The following is a 680-nucleotide window of genomic DNA, read 5'->3' on the forward strand; positions in this document are numbered from 1 at the left end:
TTCAGAGGTTGGATCAGGGGCGGGTTCAGCAGGGAGGTCAGAGGCTGGATCAGCGGGAGGTTCACCCGGGGGTTCAGCGGGTGGGTCACAGAGTGGGTCTAGGGGCAGCTCAGCCGGGGGCTCGGCGAGCGGACCGGCGGGAGGATCACACAGCGGCTCAGCCGTAGGCTCGGCGAGCGGATCACCACCGTCCCCGCCGCCATGCCCGTCCTGTACCGCGCCGCCAGGCCCGAGTTCCGGGGGAGGAGCCGCTCCGCCGCCCGCCCCTGCCGGGGCTGCCTCTGCCGGGCCCCCGGCACCGGGCTCGGCCCCCTGCAGCCGCTCCCCGGCCGGCCGCACCACGGGCAGCGTGACCTGCAGCTGCCGCCGGGCCCGGTCGAAGGCGGCGCGCCCGGCGCTCTCGTCCACGTCGTAGGGCAGGCGGAGGCGCAGGCGGTAGGCGGGACAGCGCGAGTCCAGCCGCAGCTCCCGCCCGCGGAGCTCCAGCTCCGCCTCCGCGGCGGAGCGCAGCAGCGGCAGCTCCACCGTCACCAGCAGCTCCCGCGGCACCGGGCTGGGCGCCGAGTCGCGGCTGTGCCGGTAGTCCTGCAGGTCCACGTAGGAGCGGTGGCGGATGCTCCAGCGCGGCGTGGTGGGGCCGGGGGGCGGCGGGGCCGCGGCGGGCGAGCAGCCCCCGGTGG

The 680-nt window shown here is 77.4% G+C and overlaps 1 protein-coding gene across 1 annotated transcript; it reads right to left on the reverse strand.

The window, feature by feature from the left end:
* Positions 1-6: 6 nt before the first annotated feature.
* LOC120510396 (protein kintoun-like) lies at positions 7-675 on the reverse strand (the record flags this gene model as incomplete). Its single annotated transcript, XM_039726198.1, has 1 exon — positions 7-675. A coding segment is annotated over one exon (669 nt), but the record flags the coding sequence as incomplete, so codon positions are not given.
* Between the last annotated feature and the right edge of the window lie 5 nt (positions 676-680).

Source organism: Passer montanus, unplaced genomic scaffold, assembly GCF_014805655.1.
Source record: "Passer montanus isolate IOZ18808 unplaced genomic scaffold, ASM1480565v1 scaffold5739, whole genome shotgun sequence".
Lineage (NCBI taxonomy): Eukaryota > Metazoa > Chordata > Aves > Passeriformes > Passeridae > Passer > Passer montanus.